Raw genomic sequence first — 19,731 nt, forward strand, 5'->3', positions numbered from 1 at the left:
AAGATAGTGTGACCTCAAGGGTTGTAGAGAAAGGATATAAAGTCTTCAAATCATGTTACTGAGGATCCCTTCAAACCTGAAAAACCCTCTAAACTTTCTCAAGGAATCCCAAATGCCCCCCCTAAATCCCCCTCTGTATCCCCTTCAAGGCCCCCCTGTAAGGTCTCTTACTCATCCTTACAGTAAATAAAGATGGAGGGAGGGAGGGGGGGGAGACACGTTGTCCTTTTATTTTATGTCGATCACAGCATCCCCAGCTGTCCCTCAGGACTACATTGCCTTGTTGTCTCAATAGTTGTCCAGTTTCCAAACAGATCTGTGTTGTTGCATTGACGTCAAAGCTGCAGGCTGGATGTATAAAACCCTCCGTCCTCTCCAGTCACCGCGCTCACTGGGACACTTCCAGACTCTGCTCCGACCTGAGATCCACAAAGTTCAGCTGCAGCATCTGCAGAGAACAAAGTGAGTATCACTGATTCCTCTTTGATTTAGTAAAGCGTTCAGTTTGGTTCCTGTAGACACATCTGTGCGGGCAGATTATCGACATTTTACCTCCTTTTAGATTCTCTCTTTTATCTTCAGGCTATCACTTCATGCAGATAGCACACTTTGTCATTATTGTGTATTTTAATCGAGTCCATTCATTCTTCCTTTTTGTTCTTGCAAGCGATCTAAATGTTTACTGAGTTTTTTGTTTGCAAAATATGCGTAGAGCAGTTTCATACAGTGAAAAAAAAAAAGAAAGAAACGTGTAGGAAAGGCCTGCGTCGTATTTACAAGAATTGTCGACTTAATGTTGTTTAAAGCACCATAAAGTGACTTTTTTTTTACTATGACTTTTTTGTACTTTCTGTCTTGGCTTTAAACCTATTAAGTTTTCTTTGGATCAATTGTGCATGAAATGGACATTTTGATTGGATCCAATTCTACCCCTCTTAATAAGTGAGTCGCTGGTCTCGTTTATGTTCGCAGGACATGAAGCCAGTCCCCCTGCTCCTGCTCCTCTCCTCGGTCCTCCTCTCATCGCACCTCCGCCCCGCAGCCGGCAGACCGCGCACCCTCCCCGGCTGGCTGGATGGCAGCGGCCGCCTCCAGACGCAGCAACTGGAAGAAATGCTCATCAGAGCGGCCGCAGCCGGGGACAGCAGCGCCTCAGAGCTGCTGAGTGAAAACCTCCTGAAGTTACTCCAAAACAGGAGCCAGGACCCTCTGAACCTGCTCAACCCTGAGGACGAGACCGAGGACGAGGCGGTGAGAGCGGCGGCGCTGCAGCTGCTGAAGCGCAGCGATGATCCTCCGCTGTCCATCGACCTGACCTTCCACCTGATGAGGAATATGATCGAGATGGCCAAGATGGAGAGGCAGAGGGAGCAGGCTCTGCTCAACCGCAAAGTCCTCGACGAGGTCGGGAAGTAAAGCTCCGATTTGCTTTGAAGATTTGAAGAAAAAATGCCTCATTAAAGCAGCCTCACCGCTGTCTAAAAAGTATTCAAGACCTCTGACATTAGTTGTTGTTTGTGCGCCTGCCTTCCTCTCCGCATCGTTTTACGCACAGATGGTGCCAAATTACGCATCACGGCATCTACGAGCAAAATCTTAATTTATAGGTTTTATTTAAAGACTTTGATGGAAATGCAAACGGACTTCTCAGACCGATCACCACTTCACTTCTTACCTTTCTTCATCACACACACACACACACACACACACACACACACACACACACACACACACACACATATCTCGGCTCTGGATTTTGGACATTATTTTCATTCCTTACTGGATTCCATTCTTTCACTTTTGGACAAGTTAGAGCAGTGCTGTTCTTTGTCATGTATCTTTCTTATTATTAGATATTGTTAATGCTTTAAGGGAAATGTAAGGATGAATAGTTTCTAAGTTGAATCTCCTAAATCTGAGTTTTGACCTAAATATTTGAAGTAAACGAATCTCAAGCTTTGTCATGTGCAAATAAATTGGGTGATAGTTACTCCTGATGTGAATGACTAACAACATGTATACGTGTAAGTCTTGAAACGATAACTCTGATCACTGTTATTCAATAATAAATCACTTCCCAGGTTAATGAGGTTGAAAGATTAAAAGCCCTCTCTGTTGACATCTATTCATCCTCTGCTTCTTTGTTTTCCTGAATCTGATCTGATGGATCAAACGTCCCATGATGGGATGTTTGTGAAACTCACCTTATGTGGATTAAATATTCCACCTGTGTGCGTTAACCCTCCTCATACCTTATCCTCTGTCCTTATTGTTTGAGCGGGAGCACTATCACCTGTACTGTATCTACTGTAGCATGCTGATCTACAAACAAACAAAAATAGAAGAAAAACAGCTTTATTTTACTGTAAACATTCATGTCTGACATTTATTGAACTGTCTTTGTTTTAGCAAAAGAAAGAAAAAGCTTTTTTGGCCATTTATATTTTGTAATAAAAAAGACTGAAGTAATAAAAAACGAATCACTGCTTTTGAATCTTTTATTGTGCTGCATATCAGTAAATATTCACTTTTTAAAATGACCGCTTTATGGTGTTCCTGTTCCCTTCTAACAAGCACTGATAGTGGGAACACTGGGAGCAGGAAATGTGCTCATAAGTGATGGATTCAAAAAGTCGGACCCATTTGAATGAGCCACATTTCAACACCTACACGCTAGATTAACTTGAACCGTAGTTTGGATATTCACCATGAACCCACTTACCCCCCCTTACTTAAGTACACAAAGCTGGAGAAAGTTTCTCTGTAATTAAAGCAAACCATGTGAAGTGTATTTGTTTTTAAAGAGACCTCTGCTGGTGGAAGTAGGTATTACAGCAGCAGTAAAGGAGGGAGAAAGAGTAGGTCCTTGTTGGGTGGAGAACAGAGGGACGGCTCTGGTGGAGTTACTCACCTTGCTGATGATCGTTTGTGCACACAGGCTCTCCTGTCTTTAGTGAATAAGAAAATAAATGTTGTGCACCATATCATATTTCCCTAACCCTTTACGTGTGTGTGTGTGTGTGTGTGTGTGTGTGTATGTGTGGTGGTCTGTTTTTTATGCATTAGGATCCTGTTATAATCGAGTCTAGTTGCAACGTTTCGGTACTGATTGGTACCTTCTTCAGGCAAGACTCGATTCATTATTTTTTTCGTGGAAGGGTGACTGTATATAGTTTTTTGTTGTTCAGGGTAATTCTCTGATTTGGAATCAAAATTTCGTGTCGAGTTGGAGTCAAAGTTTCGTGTGTCTGGTTTGAGCTGAGAGTGACTGAGGACTGGCTTGTGTATTTAGGAGCCAGATCGAAGCTCACAGCAGTCAGGCAGATTGTTTCTGCTCCGTGTTCACGCCATGAAAGAGTGGCGGAGTCTGTGTAGGCCACAGGCCAGCTTTTCGAGTTTTGAGTGTGCCGTACACTTGGTGGTCTCTATGAATTGATAGAGATGTAGTTATTTATTTGTCAGGTAAGTATGTGTGTTTTTTTAGGTTGAACTGTACCCGTCTATTTTGTCAGGTTAGGGTTAGGGTTAGGGTTAGAGTTAGGGTTAGGTCTGGGTAAAAGCGCAGTGTCCTCTGGGGGACGCTACAGGGGGCACTGGCTCTCCCCGTGGGGAGGGTTTGGGTTAGGGTAAAGGTTAACCCTAACCCTGAGTCACACTATAGACCTAACTCGCTTCCAGATGTGTCGGTGGCTTGTTTGGTCTGCTCAAGTTTGTAGAAACAGATAAAAGAAAGGACGAAGAAACAAACACAGAAGTCCAAACGGCCTCAGTGCTCTTTGTTTTTATGACTCAGTCCAAACTGTGGGTGTTAACACCTTCTGTTTGTGTTTGTGCTATTCTCCGTTTGGTTGTGTGTGTGTGTGTGTGTGTGTGTGTGTGTGTGTGTGTGTGTGTGTGTGTGTGTGGTAAATTCAGTTTTAATACAAACACGTGAGGTCTTTCTTTGAACTGCAAAACAAATTATTTTCGGTGCAACAATTTTTTTGTAAAATCAAAAAAAAAAAAAAAAAAAAAAGTTCTGTAAAATCATCAAAGTTTTGAAAACCTGTAAAAATACATTTTCTTTAATCGAGATTTATCTTTTATTAAGAGACCGGTATACTTTCAACTTCCAACAAAGTTCAATCATAAAGAAACGCTTATTTTCAAGGTTACTGTTCAAACAGCCTTTGAATCATCATTAAAGGAACAATAGATGCCTTCTGTTTACATTAGCTTAAATAAGATGACATAACCCAAAATAAAGACAACATTCAACACAGTCTATAAACATGATTTCTGCTGAGCTTGTTTAGCAAAGAATACAACTCCCACAATCCTCTATTCCTACAAAAACTCATCAAAGTAAGTCTTGAAAAACATTCATTTCATTACAATTATATGCTTATCGTGTCACATAGTTGTTGTTTTTTTGGGGGGGGGGTGTTGGCAAAAAGACAGGACATAAATTTTTTTTTTTTTTTTTTGTCTGAATCCAAACAAACTTAAAATACAACAGTGGTGATTCAGAAATGTGCATATGGGCAGCTTATTCGCTTGATCATACGTGCAGAAATCCAAAACCCCTCTGGCAGTATTAGAGTAGCCCTCCCAAAAAAAAAAAAAAAAGCAAATAATATGCATTACTACAATAATAAGCTTATCTTCCCACTGGTTCAGTTTTACATCATGCCTGCTGGCATTGTCATTCTGCTGCATTTATGCGTTTGAAAGAAGGAGATGTTCTTGGATTTCCGTCGAGTTTCGAATGATTTCACTGTGATTTTGAGCTACAAACACACGCTGTTGTAAAAAGAAAACACTTTCAAAGAAACCGTTTCTATTTCATTGACTTTAATCCCTGCACTCTGTTATTTTAATTTACATAGCGTCACCATTCATTAACTTTAAAACTGAACAGAAAAACGGCGTCTCTGTGAAAGCCTGTACGAGTGCTTTAGTAGAGATTTAAATCCAGGAGAAAGTCAAAGAAAAACAGGGATAAACCCACTGTTCACACTTCCTGTGAGCCGTACATTTAGAGGCATATTTACACACAATGCATTGGCTTTTTTACCGAACAAATGGCGACAATCTCGGAGGCTGTTTGTTTTGCTGCTGTAGGAGGAAACAAATATGGAAAATGTATGTAGAGGTTTTTGTTTGTGTTGGTTTTTTTCTCTGCCATGTTTTCATTGTTGTTTCATGTCCATAGCGGGCGAATTCACTCCAACAGTGAATGTGGATTACTTCCGGAGGATTATGGAAAATCTTTATTTCCATGGCCTGTTTTTTTTACATTCCTTCAGGACTGTCAAGCGAGGACCTTGAGTAAAAGAACAAAAGACGAAATATCATGAGATCAGTGTCATCATCCCACGCCCAAACAATCACCAGTGACTCTCAAGCTGCTCGGTCTAATGTCCCCGCTCAACACAGATACATAACAGCATGGAGGAGGAGGACGTTGTTGTCTTTGACTGAGTCAGCATGAATACTCTGCTGCCATCCCCTTCCTGAGTGGGTGAGGGGAATCCTTCGCTTTCTGCAGCTTGCTCTTTACGTAAGTGCTCTTGTTAGAGAAGATTTTTTACACATGTCCTCTCTACATGAGCTGCTGCTGACTTAAGACTGTGCACATTTTCAAACATGACAGTTAATCAGCAGAGCAACAAGAACATCTATAAACAGGCTCTGACACATTTTTGCATGACTTCAGTTCCAGAGCTGTTATTACAGCGCTTTGTTTTGCATTTTTTAGGGACATTTGTGCCTGCAGGATTTTTTTTTTGTGGAAACACTTTAAATACGTAGCATTGTGAGAGTGATGTCATGATGCAGCGTTAACTCACTTTGCTGGAAGTGCGGAAAACTTTCAGGGCGACCTTCCAAAAGAAAAAAGCCCTGAAAAAAGGTACGGCAAAGGTCGTGTGTTACAATCCGACCTTCAGCTCTTGCTCAGGAATAAAAAAAATCCATGTCACCCACGTCTCTCCAGATATTTCTAATCCAAACTTTTTTTTAAATTGGTTTTTGCACAGAAATGAACAGTGTGACAATAATCACCAAAGTTAGTGCAAAGGTTCACTCCAGCTATTTCTTAACCCAAAATGTTTGTTTAGCTTTAGGTGCGTTCCTCTGCCAGGCATGATAATCTTTTCTTTTTAAGATATTGTTTTGGTATTTTTGCCTTTTTTAGAGATAGGACAATGGAGAGGGTTGGAAATCAGGGAGAGAGAGAGAGAGGGGATCAACATGCGGGGAAAGAGGCCACAGGCTGGAGTCAAACCCGGGCCGTCCGCGTGAGGACTGTAGCGTCCATGTGTGGGGACGCATGCGCTGCCACCGGCGCCTCCAGGAACGCTAATATTAATAAAATCCTTCAGTTTGTGATGTGCCATGATGCCTGTCATGTCTTGCAGTGTGTGCATTATTTAGATCAGGGGTCTTATAATAGTAGTAAAATAGTAAGAATAGTATAATAGTCTAAAAGTAAATGCAGCTCTTCCTATTATTCATTTATTTTGCCCATAAAAACAAGTGTAAAGTCAAAACGTTTTTCTCGACATAGATGAGAATTTTTAGTAACACACATAAGCTGACTGTGTGTCACAATAACAAGTGTCAAATATTCATGTTTTTTTTCTTTAACCTTGATGTGAATTTAAGGTTATTGATTGGCTTCTTGCAAATTAACAAGTGAACAAACAGTAGCTTAATTCAGCTAGCGTGTGCTACAAACGCTAGCGATGCACGTAGTTCTTAGCTAGGCGCTTTAATTTGTTCAGAGCAGTTCTCAGATGAAGAAAGGTTGGAGACACCTGATTTAGATGCTGGAGAAGATTGATGTGAAGACTCATGTGTGCAATGATTTTAGCGTGTGTGTGTGTGTGTGTGTGTGTGTGTGTGTGTGTGTGTGTGTGATCCAGGCTTTTCATGCAAGCTAACCCTGATTGGTTGTTTGACATCAAGTCATGTAAAACATTTACCTCGGGTTTGGACCTTAATGTCTCAAGTCGTGTTCGGACGCCTCCTCTCCTTCTTCAAGATCTTCTTCATCACCATCTCCTACACCTCAAGATAAAACAGGGGGGGGGGGGGTAACTTAATTGTGTTGAACTTGTGGGGACCTTTTTCGCCTAAATTGTGTCCCCACAATGTCATAAACACAAACACACACACACGGAGGTCTTGTTTCTCGTCTATTTTATGTAATAATACATTTTGTTAATAATGCTAACTAACATTGACGCACTTATTTTGTAGCAATTAAAAAAAAAAATTTTTTGTCCCTTTTTTTTTTTTTTTTAAGAAAACCCTTTTTTTTTGTCTTACCGGAGCTGAAGTCAATGTTCATCAGCGTGACGGCGAGGTCGTCGATGTCAATAGAGAAGTGGCTCATACTCTCAAAGCCGAGCTCGGGGCGCTCAATGCTCGCAGCCCGGGGTGTTGCCGCCATTCTGTCGACACACAAAATGTCTTAAAACAAGATAAGACACTTTTAAAGCCAGTTCAAATAAAATCGTACAAATTGGACTTTGCCACAACTTTGGTGTCTTAACCTTGGAATCACATTTGAAGAAACCTCTACTGCACGTTTTATTTTTATTTTTTTAAATGTGCTAAAAGGAAACACAAAGATAACAAACAATATCCAGATTTTGCCTGAGCATAGAAATATTCGACATCTATAAAAGTCTTGATAAAGAAACGTTTTGCGGTCCAACACATGCTGGATTTACTTTGGGTCTTTCGGGATCTCTTGCGTCATATCGATTACAAGAAACAGTAAATATTTGATCAGTAAATCCTCCAGTTGAAGGGTTATCGATTCCTCCTGCAAAGCAAACACACGGGGATCTGGGACCTCCTTCTTGTCCTCACGTGACCCTGCACTGACAGCAGCAGGTTCGTATGGATTATTGACTCACGAGCAACATGTTGATCAGCTGCTACATAATGTATAGAAACAGACTAAACGCCACAGAGCTCTTCAGTGTCACTTCAGTGTTAAATCACAGCTCAGACCGACCATGTGCTCACTGATTTAAACCTTTGAATAATCCACCATGAATTGGAAGAAATGCACTTTTCTTGTTTTTACATGATATACGTTTTTTTATTTTATTGCTCTTAATAGATTTTATTGATTTGAATTGTTTGTTTTGTAAGTTTCGATTTGAGATTTTCTCCCCAAGTACCACAGATTTAGATCAGCTTAACGTCCAACTGTTGTGTTGTGCATGTCCACACCCAAAACAAAACAAAATGAAACAGTATACAACACAGTCTGGAGCTGTTTTTTATGATTAACATTGAGCAATGAGCAATTGTTTCCCCATTGATCAATATGATCTTTTTCGTTATTGTTGTTTATTCTGTCACTGATTCTGAGCGTTTGCTTGTTTCATTTTCGAGAGAATAAATAAAGATTTGAAATGTATTGAAATCTTCCTCCCTGTCTTGTTAATTAACCCAGTTACACAATTTAAACTAAACCCCTTAACCGTCACTTTCAGTATCACAGTTCATACAGGGATTATCATCCTGGACAATGAGCAGCTTTACATTGAACACTTAAAGTATATTTTGTTAAAACATCTCTCACACTAATACAAGTTTAGAAAAGTTGTAAATCTGTCCACGTCACTACATGCAGACTCAAAGCTTCGCCCACAAACACAGCTGGACTTACTTCTCCAGGATGACTTTGGCATTCTTTCAGCGTAACGTTGAAGAGACAGAAAGAAAGGAAAGAGATAACATTAATCACAATGTGCTTCACTTCTCGTTGCCAGAGACATCTGTCTGGACTATTTGTCAGACATTTCAGCGTGTGAAATAAAAACATGGTGTTATGAAATAGTGCCAGAAGGGCCTCATGGTGTTGACTATCTGCTTACACTAACTCTATCTTCTGTGACACCTGCTCTGACTGAGAATATGACTTTAATATTAAACAGCAGGACCTGAGGCTCTTTAGAGCACACACACACACACACACACACACACACACACACACACACACACTCTTCTTAGAGAAGACGCAGTGCCGCAGACATGTTGCATCAGCAATATGGAGGCTGAATTTAGTTTCAACCATCAACGATGAGGGGGACAGAAATAAACTGGACCCTCAAACCATCTGCCATGTTGAAATGCCTCAAAGTGAAAGTACAAAATGGAGAGAAGTCCATCGTCTCCGTCTTCTGCCTGCTCCACGTTTCAGAAAATGTGTGCTCAAACAGGCCGTTTGCCCTTCATGACATCACAAAGGGCAGTAGCCCCTCCCCCAGGTGGGTGACACTCCCACAGCTAGGTGTTTGTTCTGCCCTCTGAGTCTGCCTTCTCACCGTAAACAATAGGACATGGAGCGAGAAAGCAGCGAGTACACCCGAGTCCTTCCAGAGAGGGGGCGTGGTCAGACACAGCTCATTTACATATTTAAAGCTACAGACACAGAAACAGCCTGTTCTGAGCAGGGCTGAAATAGAGGGGTTTATAGACATGATCAAATACAGGATCAGAGTGGATTTACAACAACACACTTCACACACATGTTGAAGAGGAGCTCTGAAACTTATTTACACTGGTCAAAAAGGAAAAGAATATGTGACCTTTAAGATTATACTAAATGTTTCAACGAGTTTCAAACCTTCCTTAGAAATAGAGAATAATGAAACACATGGTAAAAAAAAAGGAAGACAGCAAACTGCCTACTTAACCTAACATAACGTGACATCTTTAAGAATCCTCTGTGCTCTGAGATTCAAAATTATTACATTTTCCATTATTTGTTTTTTCCAAAAGATGCTAGGAGTTAGCATGCTTACACAGCATCTTCAATGGTTTCCTTTATTTCGACCAACAGCCCAGAACTGAATATTGTATATATATTTTAACTGATTTAATAATGGTGAAAAAATGGATCCTAACATATAATTGAAAAAAAGAGTCAATGGAAAGATTTGCATCACTCCTTGGTCTTTAAAAAATATTTTTTGTCCGTGAATTTTCTGTTGATAAATTAATTTTATCACAAAACACAAATAAGACACACCTGAGTTTCACAATTCTATAAGTGAAAAAAAAAAAGTTTGCTAGGTGACACATGATGTTTGCAGATATGAATCAAATAAGTTGGAAAGTTCAAACATAATTTTAGGAATCAGAATCCAAAATAGTTTGATTCCAACTTTTGTGATGCAACCCCGGTGTTTGTGTTCATCATCATCATCATCATCATCATCACCACACTGTGTCTCCACTCTATCGCTCTAATTCTGTGGGTGTAAATCCAGGAGAGTGAAAACTAAAATTAGTTTCCAGGATGGGAAATGTGATGTAATTTTAAAATTAAGTGCAGTGCCAAGGTGGAAGGATGAGTCAGGCAGATGTCAGTCGAGCACGATGTGCAAACTCCCTGTAGAGAGGTATCAAGCCCTCCATATCAATACTTTAGCCTTTAGCTACAGGAGGAGAGCCAAATCACAAACCAACACAAATTGTTTAAATAAAACAAAAGATAAAAAATTAAAGCTAAGAGATGCTATGAGAAACCCAAACTATAAGCTTACTGAGACAGGTAAAAGTGGCAATCAAACTGGAGGGGAAAACACAAAGGGCAGGAAGTAAAACGAGCCATGAAACACGAGAGCAAAACACAAACTGAACAGGAAATACGAAAGATCAGACAGACACAAAGGTGAAAATGTGAAATTACAAAAAAAAAAAATCAGACAAGATGAATGCATGACATTCGAAACATTTCTCCAAACTTCTACATAAAATATCTTATTAAAAAGTTTAACTATTTTACAGACCATGAATAAAGTAATCTCATTTTTATACATTATATTTTTCATTCTACACTCTACACTTTTTTTCCCCCCGGGAGTTGCATTTTGTGCATTGATTGATTGTTTATTTAGAAACAAAATTAAAATTCAATAAACAAAGAAATAAAAAATGACAGATTAGTGGTATTTCAAAAGGACTAGGAAGAAGTAAAAACGTATAAATTGCCACCCCAATATTACATGTCTGCAATTAGTTTATAGATTATTTCAATGTTGATGATTATTTACAACACAAGTAAAAAAAAAACATTTGTTGATAAATTAGGAAATTGGGGAGATTGTGGGGAAGTACATGTACATGCAGGAGACAGGAGCCGTAGTTTGGGTATGAACCCCAAGCTGCCCCACGTGTGAACTAACCCCTTGTCCCAGCCGTGAGATCTTTAGGTCAATGAAAGGTGTGTGTGTGTGTGTGTGTGTGTGTGTGTGTGTGTGTGTGTGTGTGTGTGTGTGTGTGCATGTTTATGTCCATCCAAACACGTTTGTTCCTGCACGCGATCGACTGGTTGATCGATAGAGCACACAGGAGAGACTGAACTCCCAGCTGTGTGAATTAATCATGTGTTGATGCTGGCTCTGTTTTGAGAGGATGCAGGTCCACAGACACAGCCGTCCTCTGGAGAGGCTGACACGGAGGCGTCGTGCTGGGCTTATCCTTCCTGTTTGTTTCGTCTCCCTGGAGCTCAGTACAGAAAGCCTGTGATCAGCAAACGCTTCAGTGGATCAGGCCTTTGGACTTGTGCTGGACACGGATCCTTGTTGAGGTGGAAGAGAACTTTTAAATGAAATCCTGCATGTCCTTCCTGACTCTCTCTCTCTCTCTCTCTCTCTCTCTCTCTCTCTCCCTGATTCCTGACTTTATCCACTATCCTCTCTCTAAAAGAAAGTCATAAAACCCCCCCCTCCCAAAAAAAAAACAAAAAAAACTCAACAGCTAAATCTGTAAAAACATGAAACCTTGCATTTCCTACTTGGAGAATTACGAAACATTTAGGCCAATCAGACTCTTTAAATTCAGAGGGGACTGTTGTCATAGGTCGACCTGCAGCAGCCTCCTGATCTGAAGCGTTACCTGAATAAACAGCGGCATGTGAGGCTCCTCCATCAGCTGAATCGCAGACTCCACCAGCGTCACGGCGCCCTCCAGCTCGTCGTGATGCCGACGGATGAGAGATCGAACGTGTCTGAGTTTGTCGTCCTGTTGTTGGGCGATGAGCCCCACCAGCTCCTGTTTACGCTCCTCCAAGATGGCCACCAGAATTTCAAAACTGTGGGACAGCTTTTCTCCCGTTTGTTTACTGTTCTCCTGATGGGAAGAGAAGATTCTTCCACTTCAAGATTTTTTTTTTCCAGACTTTTATTTGCCCACGTCTGCAGCTTCATGCTAACCGTTACAATTAAATAACATTTACAAAATGTTTTTCTTTAAATAAAATACTACAAAGAAATTTGTTTTGGGCTATATTCGTTTAAACTAGGACAGTCAAAGGAGTAACATTTTTTTTTTTTTTTAAAGGTTTATTTTTGGCCTTTTTGCCTTTATTGATAGGACAGTGGATAGAGTCGGAAACAGGGAGAGAGTGGGGAGAGACATGCGGGAAAGTGGCCACAGGCCGGACGCGAACCCGGGCCGCCCGTGCGAGGAGCAAAGCCTTGCAAGATGGTAACATTTTTAAATTCAATTAATTACTAGTTAATTGCATTTTTAATATCACTTTTGAAATTCCTTGTTTTCATTTAAAATTAAAAATCCTTTGAACTTTTGCACTGTCTTAAGCTGAGGGTGTTTCACGTCTACCCTGCTTTTATTTTGAAATACATTAAAGACCTCTGGGTCGGACATTATCTTATCCCACCAAAAAAATGAATAAATAAAAAGGGAAATACAAGATTCAAAGATGCAGCTTCTTTTACATCACTGTGACTACAGGGAGACACTGAGGAGCCTTGTCTACGATGTACGGTGCCCCTCAAGGAACAAAAACGCAGATGACAAAATTAAAAAAACAATGCATGAACTAGTTAGTGCTGACGACCCTCGTTAAATATCTCTGTCACTTAGTGAAATTTAAACAACACGTTAAACGAGGGAGAAAAATAACCTGAAAAAAAACACCCGAAAAAAAAACCTGGTGGTCATATGTGTGTGTTTGAGTTTGTTGATCTAACCTCTATAGAGCGGCAGCTTTCCTCCATCTGAGAGATCACCGCCTGGACGTGGTCGTTACTGGCAACCAAGGCGGCGATGCCGTCGCTCAGCTCTGTCTGCAAACATCCACAACATCCATTTAAGCATTTTCATTAAAAAAAAAGGTTCTGAGATTACACTCAGAGATGAGTAAGTTAATATATTTATATGTCCATTGAAACTGAGAGATTGTTTGGATTGTATAGATAAGAAACTAAACATTTCTGCAATATGACAATAAGACAGTGGACAGAGTCAGATGTCAAGGAGAGAGAGAGAGAGGAGGGAAGGAGCCACAGGTTGGATTTGAATTGCTCCTTTCCTGCATGTTGTCCCCCACTATTTCTTTCTTTCTCTCTCCCCCTAATGTCTCACTCTTTCCTCTGTCCTGTCTCTAAAATAAAAGGCATAAAAAGCCCAAATGATAAACTGAAAAATAAATAAATGCATAAATCAAACAATAAGAAATAAATGACTGATTCAAGTTTGGAATTTATCCACAAATCTGACAGCCTTCAAGAAATGCTCCCCGAGTGAGTAATCTTTTCATCACTTAAAGAACAAAGATATGATTCAGCAGCATGCATCTTCTTAGATGGTCACATGACATCATTCACATTAATGAACGCCGCTGCTGTACAGTCGTATTGTCACTGAAGGTGTTATTTGTGTAACAAACATCTCTCATCTTCTGCTGTAAATAGACCCAAAATAAAAAAAAACAAATTTCAGGTTAACCTTTCCACAAAAGATGGAGGATCAACAACTTTTCCTGGCCCTCATCTAAATTTCAGATGAGTGAATCAGAGACGGAGTGAGAGATGGAGAGGCCGGCGCTGAAATGTCAACAAAGCCAACTGCTCAATAACAAGCCCGACGCCGCTGCTGCCACCAGCATGACAAAACTGCTGCACTTTGTCTTTGTGCGACTTTGTGTGTCCAAATTAGATCATTTATAAAGTTACGTTTTGATTCTACATGAACAAAAAACCCGGGTTTGAGGACCGCAGCCTCCACATGTGACACATATCACAACCCAGAGACCATCGACATCGCTCATTACCTTCCAGAGGAAACTTTTAAAAAGTAATTATTACAATAAATTGTCTTAAACCCAACTTTAAAAAAAGAAAAATAATAAAATAATCTCCCATGAAGCCAACTGCAATGTTAAAGGAGCAGTATGTAACTCTGACACCTAGTGTTAGAGTCCCCCTGTGGTGGACACTGTAGCTTCAGTGTTTAGCCAGCTCTGCATGTGGTGGACACTGTAGCTTCAGTATTTAGCCAGCGCTGCATGTGGTGGACACTGTAGCTTCAGTGTTTAGCCAGCTCTGCATGTGGTGGACACTGTAGCTTCAGTGTTTAGCCAGCTCTGCATGTGGTGGACACTGTAGCTTCAGTGTTTAGCCAGCTCTGCATGTGGTGGACACTGTAGCTTCAGTGTTTAGCCAGCTCTGCATGGGTCTGTAAAGCTTTAAGCATCTCCAACATTGATCCTAGTTTGAGCAGCTTTCTGCTGCTGGAGCTTATTAGAAACATGCAGAGGCTTTTTAGCTCGGCTACAATCACTTCTATCTGAAGCAGTTCCACTGCCCGCTTCCATCGCTGCATCACCTGTTGGCTTGCCGGCTTAAAACGTCCTGTCTCTCGTCCGAACAGACTGTTCAGGTCTGAAAGAGCAACAGCAACAGCATAGGCAAGAAGCCCTATGCTGCAACACCTGGCAACCCCCCCATACGTGGCTACACCCAAGACCCCAAAGTGGCCTTATAGAGGTCTTATAGTTGTTAGAAGATTCAGTGAAGAAAACTTCAGTAAAGCTGAATTAATAAATATAAAGAGGAGAGGAAGTGGATTTAGGTGTAAGAGGGCATCTAATGACCAGATCATTGAAAAAGACTTACCGTCTAATAATGCAATGTAATGAAGTGTATTTAGATGACTGATGGAAGTTAGGCAGGTTAAACTTTAAACATTATTTACCTTCTGTCTGATGTAGACGCTGCTGAGCGGCGCCACATCACAGTCTTTGTGTTTCCCGAACACTTTGCACATGGAGCAGGTGGGCGTCTGACAGGACAGGCAGTAGATATTGATCTTTTCCTCATCGTGGTCGTCACACATCAGCTGCTGCTGCTGCTTCGGCTCGGGCTTCATGTCTACAAGCCTGGAATACAAAGAGAAGAAGACGGATCATCAAAGACTGATGAGCATTAAAAATCAAATTTTTAATTCTTTCAGTGTCTCTTTAGGCTCTGATACAAATTATAAACAACATTTTTTACTTTTGAGGACAATATATTGTGCTGCATTTTAACTATTGGTCTTTTTGTTTTAATATTGCACTTTATCTTGATACTTGCTTCATTTTTTTTTTTCATGCAGAACAAGAAAAAGAGAAAGTTTTCCATCTCATGCTGATGTTTTTAAGCACTCACAGGTCATGCTTTCGAAACAGCACCTGTCTTTCTCAGACAGAGATGAAATTACAACCTATTCGATTCCAACTTTTTTTTTTTTTTGGATACCTCACTTCTTTCTTACCTCAAGTAAATATTTTGTGACTAGGAAGGGCAGACAAAGAGAATAAAGCATCACGGAAAAGCAGATGAGGACACCCAACTCCAACTGCAAGAACATCCAACATTTACTTTGAAGCAAAACAAGTACATGAAGCTCAGCATCTTTGGCACAATCAATCATTTTAATGCATTTCTGATATGCTTAAAAGGCCATCAAGGGAAGGCTTTCATTAAAACCCGATTTGATTTTGCAGGCACCAGCCGCACACGAGACGTGGCTACATCGTCTGCATCAGTAAGAGGGTTCAGTCTCCCTCTGCTAACGATGACGAACTATGACGTCAATGGATGATGGAAGAAGTACGCAACGACTTTTGGCTGTGATCATTGTTGTTGCTGTTTCTTTGCATCTTGGCATTAAAGAAGGTGTCATGAATCAGAATCTCTCAATCAGTACACATCCAAAGTCGTCAAAGAATTTCTTGATTTGTGTGTTTTGTTCCAGTTTTCTGACTTGATTTGACGCTGCAAAACGTGCAACCATCATTATTCTTTTCTATGCAAACAATTAAAGCTGATGAGGGGAGAAGTAATCTGCAGGATTAACACGCCACTGCCCACCATGCTCGCCTTGAAGGACCTCACATGGGAGTCACTGTGGTGCATGTAGGCAGTTTGGACAGGGGAGATATATTGGCACAAGGACGGAGAGATATCCTGAAAACATTTAATAACATTTATGCAATAGATGGTCCTTTGTCCTCTGACGTAGGTGTCTCTGATGATTAAGTAATAAGAAATCCTCACACCAATGAAAAAAAAAAAAAGATGAGAAAATACAAGTTATAAAACCTTTGGGAGCCACACTGTGAACAATCCCGTCTTTTTTATGACTTTAGCCCACACAGACAATGAGGGGAGTCCTGTCCTTCTGTCTCTAACCAACGCCAACATCGCCATTCTTTACACGTGACTCACTCAGCTTCTATTTCGGAGTAAAAAAGTGACAAATCTTCAGTGAGGGAGACGGATATAAGATGTAGTAAGTGTGTAAACTTACAAAACAGAGGCAGATGGACGGAAGAAGCTTCCCACTTTAATTTTTTCCAAACATGTAACAATAGACTTTCTTTAAACTCACTTTAATCATGGATTCTGCCCAAGCGTTGGGAGTGTCAGGTACAAGTCACACATTTTTATTGATATATGTATAAGTGATGTTTGGGTCTCATTTACCTGTTTCTTTACTTTATTCACTCTGTAACCTGCTTTTGAAAAAGTGCTATATAAGTAAAGGTGTGTTGCATCTTCAGTTGTTTGATAACCCTATCCTCTATAGTATGTTTTCAGAGCCTACAATAGAAAATAAGATGATATAAATAAACACAAAATCACCAGAATGCTTCCAGTTTATACCAACTGGAAATCAGCCAAAGACATTTAAAAAAAAAAAAAAAAAGCATGGAAACTGGGAAGACAGTTTACTGTGCTGTTATCACCACAGTGAATTCAGAATCCAGCCTAAATAATGCACCCTTATTTTCTGAAAACAAAAAAAACAAAAACATCTGAATAAATCACTCAAACTTTGACTGCACTTCTGTGACGATTTTTAATCTCTTAAAGGCTGCAGTCAAAACCTGATACTGCTATTAATGCAAAACAATACCGCTCTCTAGTGGTAGTAAACCATAACTACAACAACATGCATAAAGTCTGACTTCAGCTTCTATAAAAAAAAATATTTCTCAGCTGAGCCAGATTGGAAAAAAATGTATGTATGTTCTTCCAACTGCTTACAAGTAAATCAAAATAAATGACAAGCAATGAATTTAGGGAATCAATATGTCAGACATTTGCTGATGTGTGTGTGTATTATGCAGGGAGTGAAGAACGTCTTCTAGGCCCACACTCACCTGGTTGATTCATGCTGTCTGTACAGGTCTAGGATGTTCTCCACCAGCAGGTTTCTCTGCAGACCGAAGACTCCGTGGCGGTCGAGCACCACCTCATGGCGGCAAGATGGACAGCGAAAGCGACCGCCACTCGCAGTGATGCCTGAGGAGCCACGGGACTGCCATAGAGGGTTAGCTGACTGGAGAAGGACGAGAGAGAAAGAAAAACACTTAGTCTTTAGTCTGTTCAGGTTTCTGCTGTCAGAGGAGACGACTCAAAAGGTCAAAAGGAAGCACTCTTTATTCTTCACCATCGACCAAACTATTCCAGACAGATTACAGACCGGGGTTCTCATGGAAATGTTATGCCATATGCTGATTATTTTTGGTGTTGAACAACATGTAATGCCCGGATCAGAATCCATTACCTGGTGTTTTTTTTCTTATGAGATGGGCAGTGTGTTACATTACATAAACACAGAGGTACTACACATTTGTCCCCGACTATTTTTAGGTTATATCTTATCACAAAGTTATTTCAGGCCAAGAAGGACACCATGCTGTTTAATTTGTTGATCCAGCATTGTTATCTTTACCAAAGAGGTTTTTTTGTTGGTCAGCAGGCTTATGTGAAAATCACTGTTCAGGTTCTCATGAAACTCGGGAAAAGGATGAAGCACTGGCCACTTTGGTACCACGTGTTTGAAAGGTCTCATGTTCTCCTCCTCTTCAGCCAGTGTAAATAAGTCTCAGAGCTCCTCAAAACATTTATGTGACATTTCTTGTAAATCCACTCTGATCCTGTATTTGATCGTTTCTATCTCAGCCCTGCTCAGAACAGGCTGTTTCTGTGTCTGTAGCTTTAAATATGTAAATGAGCTGTGTCTGGCCACGCCCCCTCTCTCTGGAAGGGCTCGGGTGTACTCGGTGCTTTCTGGCTCCATGTCCTATTGTTTACGGTGAGAAGGCAGACTCAGAGGGCAGAACAAACACCTAGCTGTGGGAGTGTCACCCACCTGGGGGGAGGGGCTACTGCCCTTTGTGATGTCATGAAGGGAAAACGGCCTGTTTGAGCACACATTTTCTGAAAAGTGGAGCAGGCAGAAGACAGAGAGGATTTACCTTTCGTTTTTGCCTAATTTTTGTTGCAATTGCTCTATTTAATTTCTTTATTAATACATGAATTCACCTGACCAATAACAACTGTTACTCCCAAACCTGGATGATCATGCTTACTTCAAGCCAACTATTATCAACCAAATTAGCTCCTTTCCAACCATTAAGGGGAAAATGATTGATTTTTGATTGGACATTTCAATTTATAACAGGTTTTTGACATTTTTTTTAGCACTAAATTGTCAGATTAACAATCCTGTTTTCCTATGAAGTGGACAAAATCTCACCTGGAAGATGTCGTTGGCACACTTGCGGCAGAGATTGTGCTGGCAGGGCAGGATGACCACGGGCTTGGAGAAGATTTCAAGGCAGACCGGGCAGATCAGCTGCTTCTCAAGGTTCTCCATGGTGGCTCCTCTTCCAGCACCGGGCCCAGAGCTGCCTGCTGACGGAGGCTTGAAGTTGAGAGCAAAGTTCATCACCTTCGTGACCGATTTGAAGAGAGTCAAAAGATGACGGAAGAGGGTTGCAAGCAGAGAAACACAAGATGGGGGGAATCTTTCTGGATCTTTCTTCTTGTTAATTCAGTATCCCCAAAATGGTCTATTTTTTTTTTATCAGTCTTGACATTTAAATCATATCACCCTCCACAAACGGTTACCGTTGTTTTTCGTCGTATTTTCTCTCTGTCTCCTGTTCTATGTAACAACGTCACCGTCCCCAGCTGTCCATCCCTTTAGCCCCCTGCCAGCTTGTCTAACCCCCATGTAAAGACCCTCCCATGCCCCCTGTCTCAATCCCACAGCAGCCGGACTGTTGACTGTTGATATTTTTAGCTCCTCAGTTTGTTCTGGCTTGGGTTACTGTTTAAACTGCGTTCCACAACCACACCGTTAGAGCCATGGTGGGGCCGAGTATCAGAACAGTACCAGGGTTGAAATGATAATGTGAATGCAGCCTGATACCTAAGAGGAGGGCTGGTGAGTTATGACAACCTCTGACCGCCATGTTTGAGGGTCATTAGCACTTTGATATAAACAGCTAGCTCTGCTTCTCATTTTGAACTTCAGTTGATTGATGAGTAACCACAACCAGCATTGTTAAGCTAGGGTGGGCCGAAGTAGGTATAGGATAGGGTGATCACCTATAGCTCCTTTGGAATCGTCTAC

At 40.8% G+C, this 19,731-nt stretch overlaps 2 protein-coding genes across 4 annotated transcripts; one reads left to right on the forward strand and one right to left on the reverse strand.

The window, feature by feature from the left end:
* The first annotated feature begins 279 nt into the window (after positions 1-279).
* On the forward strand, positions 280-2,339 carry uts1 (urotensin 1). Its single transcript, XM_079356828.1, has 2 exons — positions 280-462; positions 973-2,339. Exon 2 carries the CDS (start codon positions 976-978, stop codon positions 1,414-1,416), a length of 441 nt encoding a protein of 146 aa, XP_079212954.1. The 5' UTR covers positions 280-462; positions 973-975; the 3' UTR covers positions 1,417-2,339.
* Positions 2,340-4,048: 1,709 nt separating this feature from the next.
* Positions 4,049-19,286, reverse strand: trim54 (tripartite motif containing 54). Of its 3 annotated transcripts, XR_013780195.1 has the most exons (10): positions 18,850-19,286; positions 17,468-17,646; positions 15,013-15,196; positions 13,008-13,103; positions 11,911-12,144; positions 8,675-8,697; positions 7,315-7,439; positions 6,969-7,053; positions 5,832-5,883; positions 4,049-5,305 (listed from the first exon to the last, which is right to left on the reverse strand). XR_013780195.1 is itself a non-coding variant. In XM_079356680.1 (9 exons), exons 1-8 carry the CDS (start codon positions 19,039-19,041, stop codon positions 6,983-6,985), a joined length of 1,098 nt encoding a protein of 365 aa, XP_079212806.1. In that variant the 5' UTR covers positions 19,042-19,286; the 3' UTR covers positions 4,049-5,305; positions 6,969-6,982. The 3 variants fall into 3 exon arrangements, 2 of the variants coding, with proteins under 2 accessions (XP_079212806.1, XP_079212805.1); XM_079356680.1 differs by lacking the exon at positions 5,832-5,883 and having other exon boundaries at positions 6,969-7,047; XM_079356679.1 differs by lacking the exon at positions 5,832-5,883.
* Between the last annotated feature and the right edge of the window lie 445 nt (positions 19,287-19,731).

Source organism: Symphodus melops, assembly GCF_947650265.1.
Source record: "Symphodus melops genome assembly, chromosome: 1".
Lineage (NCBI taxonomy): Eukaryota > Metazoa > Chordata > Actinopteri > Labriformes > Labridae > Symphodus > Symphodus melops.